The sequence below is a fragment of the Ochotona princeps genome, chromosome 4 (assembly GCF_030435755.1).
Source record: "Ochotona princeps isolate mOchPri1 chromosome 4, mOchPri1.hap1, whole genome shotgun sequence".
NCBI classification, from domain to species: Eukaryota; Metazoa; Chordata; class Mammalia; order Lagomorpha; family Ochotonidae; genus Ochotona; species Ochotona princeps.
Window position 1 is genome coordinate 38,928,299 of NC_080835.1, and position 3,959 is coordinate 38,932,257.

At 59.6% G+C, this 3,959-nt stretch overlaps 1 protein-coding gene across 4 annotated transcripts; it reads right to left on the bottom strand.

Annotated features, from left to right (window-relative positions):
• Positions 1–364: 364 nt before the first annotated feature.
• On the bottom strand, positions 365–3,645 carry TMEM86A (transmembrane protein 86A). Of its 4 annotated transcripts, none has more exons than XM_058663266.1 (3): positions 3,565–3,645; positions 1,320–1,584; positions 365–999 (listed from the first exon to the last, which is right to left on the bottom strand). In XM_058663266.1, exons 2-3 carry the CDS (start codon positions 1,558–1,560, stop codon positions 563–565), a joined length of 678 nt encoding a protein of 225 aa, XP_058519249.1. In that variant the 5' UTR covers positions 1,561–1,584; positions 3,565–3,645; the 3' UTR covers positions 365–562. The 4 variants fall into 4 exon arrangements, with proteins under 4 accessions (XP_058519249.1, XP_004593787.1, XP_058519248.1 ...); XM_004593730.2 differs by having other exon boundaries at positions 3,434–3,569; XM_058663265.1 differs by lacking the exon at positions 3,565–3,645 and adding an exon at positions 3,052–3,332.
• Positions 3,646–3,959: the final 314 nt, after the last annotated feature.

Genomic DNA, 3,959 nt, shown 5'->3' on the forward strand with positions numbered 1-3,959 from the left:
TTCCCTCTTCTGCCTATCCTGGATGGACAACCCTTCTCCTCCAACCACTTAGACAGAGATTGTTCAAGTAATTTGGATAGATGAGGAATAGGGAGATTCCACTTCATCCACTCTTCCCACTTAGAGACCTGTGAAAGGGGCTCAAGCCCTTGGCCTTACTCAGCTCAGCACAGATTTCTCCCATCTTTCTCTCACTGTATAGACCAGAAAAACTAGGCAGGGATGATCCTGGCATTTTCATTGGTGCTAGGCATATAAAAGGGAGTCAGACTCTTCCACCCACTAAGGCCAGAGGGAGTTAAGAAGCACCAGCACCCTCCCAGGGCATTGAGAGTCCTGATGGGATAGAGGCAAGGGGAGGACATAAGGCTCACTCTGAGCTTGCACCATGGTCCTGCACTACTAGCTTTGCTCGGGAAATCCTTTGTTGGCTTACCCCTCAAACTTGCAAGTTCCTCAAGGTGGTACCTGCTGTCCCAGGCTGGCATTGCAGCCATCCTGGTCCAGCTCCCGCAGGTTCCCAGGGTCCCCTGGGAGAATAGGATGAGCAGACCTGGGTGCCTCAGTTGGCCTTGTTCAGTCTGTAGTCTTCTACCGGCTCCCGGCTCTCGACAGCTGACAACGCAATGAGCATCTGGGCGGCATAGTAGGTGGACATGATGACTGCCCGAGAGTAGGGCACAGGAAAGCAGAACTTGTTGAGGGCGATGGTCAGATCAGAGATGATAAACAGCAGTGCACCACCGCCAGCCGCCAGCTCAGTCCAGCGCCATGCTGCCCCAATCAGTCGCAGCCCTGCCATGGCTCGCCAGCCCATAAAGCTGATGAGGGCCACATAGGCTCCCACCAGGTATGTGAAGGCACCCGAGAGACCAGGGTAGAGGACAGCATAGCATAGGCCTGACAGCACTGCCATCACCACACCCGTCCGAAGAGCCAGTGGCCGCATGCCAAAAGCTGAGGCGTAGAGGACATGGGTCACAGCAAACATCAGCAGACCTGGAAGAACGGATGAGGGATGCTGAGGTCAGGCCTGTTAACAAGTGCTGGGGCTGATAGGGTTGGCCCAGCAGCTTCACTGTGGCAGTAACGGGTAGATGAAGGCCATACCTCCCACTCCCCTGAAGAACTCTACAATGGTTCCCAGATCACATGCAAGGTCTTCCTCCAACAGAGACCTCCACAGTCCCTGGTCTCACAAACCCTGAGACTCTTTCTGATTCAGACATTCCGACTTTCAAATCTTTGGACCCTCTACAGCTCTCCCCAAGCCCCAGGACTCCCCCATCTCCCCCAAGGCAACTATTGTGGCCACTGACCGTGCACAAAGTAGCCCTGGTCCTGCCAGATGAGGAAGGCATCACCTAGAGCAGAGAAGATGAGGCCCACAAAGATGCGGGTGGCACTGGGATGGGCCAGCACGAATCCAAGGCCATGGGCCAGAAGGAAGAGCCAGAGGCAGAAGATGGGCAGGCACTTGATGAGGGCGCTGACCCACGATGGGCTGGAGGAGGGCAGCCAAAGCACAAAGTACACGCAGGTGGCCTTGAAGAAGGGCATCAGCTTGGGTCCCTCACTCTTCACCTGCAGGACACAAGACAAGAGCGGCTCTGAGAGCTCAGAGGCCCCCTCTACGCCAGCACCCCCGGCTCCCCCTGCACACACTCCACAACACTCCAGTGAGAGAGCACTGACCAGAGAGCCTGGCCTTGCCTGTCCCAACCAGCCAGTAAGGCGTGAACAAATCCATCACTACCCCGAGGCTCCATTTATCAGCAAGCAGAAGGGCCCCACTGCTCTTGTTGTCCATGTCTGCTCCTCGGGCTGGGGCTAAGCTGGAATGAGCATACGCTGGTCTGTCTCCAGCTGTCTGGAACTGGACTGGAGTCAGTGGGATGCCAGAGACTGGCCATTTTGTGCTCCTCAGGAGGGAGGCCAGGACACAGGTTTCAGGGCTCTGGCAACACTAGGGGAGGTCCAGAAATGTGGGAGGCAGGGCAGTGATAACCACCTCCACCCTACAGGCTCACCCCCTGCCAGGGTGTTTCTCAGCCTCCACTCCAGCTGCTGCAGCCTAACGGCAGCACCAAGGCAAGCTGAGGTGTTCCAGATGCTGGGAAGAAAAACGGAGCCATGAATAGCGAGCCAAAAAGCTCTCCTTGAACACCAGAGATGTCGAGGGGTAGGAGGAAGGGTGTGTAGGGGTCTGGGGAAGTCAGTCCCAAAGAGAGAGGCAGGAAAAGGGGAAGGCCCTGTGTCTAGCTTCTGACCTGGAGTCAGCAGACACACTGCCAGGCCATGGGGAACTCAGAGGGGGAAGGAAGTTAAAGCAGCTGACATGGTCTCTGGCGGATTAGGGGAGGAGGGTAGCTAAAGGGAGGTTTTACTTGAGGCCAGGCAAGCACAGTCCAAGCTGGGGGAGGGGCCTGCTGCAGAGAGTCTGAATTTGTGATCCCTGAAGCTGTTCCCTTGGACTGTCAGTCCCTGAGAGTTACTGGAGCGCTGGGACCCCTGTCCACCCACACTCCCCTAAAACGACTGTGTCTCTGGCTGGGTGAGCTGTCCAGCACAGGAGAGCTAGGACATACTCAGACTCCCAGATCACAATCTGGCGGGGGGAAGGAGGGCAGGGAGGAGGGGGAAGGGTAGACAATTGTCCTTGTTCTACTGGAGAAATGATGACTTCCCCATTCCCATGGAAAACTCCCCAATCCCATAAAAGTTGGCAAGGTCAGAGATCCAGCTCTGCAGCGCTGTGCATCTGACCGTCAGCACTTGCAAGCATTAACCATCGTTCCATCAGCCTCCTAGCCTCCCATTTCCTAGCAAAAAAAAAAAAAAAAAAAGGCAGGAAGTAGCCAACGGAGGTCTCGGCAGTCACAGAGAACTCGGCTCTAGAAAAAGGAATACAGAGACAAGACAAAGGCTCGAGATGGAGAAAGCTGGAAAGGATGGGGCTGTCTACAGAGCAGGACTCTTCTCCCAACGCTCTTCTCTCAATGCGTTACCGGCGCTGCTTAGGCTTGGGGCGACCCCTCCGCAGCCCCAAACCTGTTGGCAGGCTGAGGAAGCGCAAGAAACAAAGTTGGGACGGGATTCTCAGGAGGACCCCGTCTGTCACCCCTCCTGGCCTCCCGCACTCTCCCGCATCTCCCCGGGGGCCCGCCAGCGCCGGGACCCCGCGACACCCGCCAGACGCGCACATATCAACAAAGTCACGCTTCCGAGTCACGTGCGCTCTGTTTTCCGCCTGCCCGCGGGCGGGGGGCGCGCGGGGGCGGGGCGCCGCGGGTCTGGCATCTGGGGCCCCCGCCGGCCTCCGCGGGGTCCCCTGCCCCGTCTCGGCCCCAGAGGCGTGGCCCGCCCCGGCGCTGTCACCGGGCCGGTAGGCTCTGGCCACCGGGGACAGCGGCTCTCTCGGCCGCTCACTCACCACAGTGACCGGGGACACCATGGCGGCGGCGGCGGCTGGCGGGGACCCCGCTCCGAGCTGCCACGACCCGCACGCGCCCGCGGCCAGGTGAGCAGAAGAAGACGCCAGAGAGCCGGGGTAAGGGACAATACCTCCCGCGCGCCGGGCGCTCGGGGTTCTGTCTAGGAACCCCGCGGCGTCATCCCCGCCGCGGCCAATGAGGAGCCCGGAGCCCGGAGGCGGGCCCAGGCGCCCGAGGGGAGGCGGGACCCTGCTGGCGACGCCGGCCGGACGCGTCGGGCTCCCGGGGGGCCAGGGGCGGGAGCTGGGGGGGGGGCAGGGGCTGGGCCCCGCGGACCAGCTGCGCCCGGAGGCCTTGCCAAGGCGTCATGGAACGTGACCGTGACCCTAAGGCTTGGCACACAGAAAAACCATTTTTGCCCTGGATACGCTGTTGCCGGAGTCCAGCTCCAGCCGAGAGTTCGGAGCTCGGGAAGGGTGCGTGGAGTCGGGGATAAAGAAAGACACAGACACTGACACTTGGTGC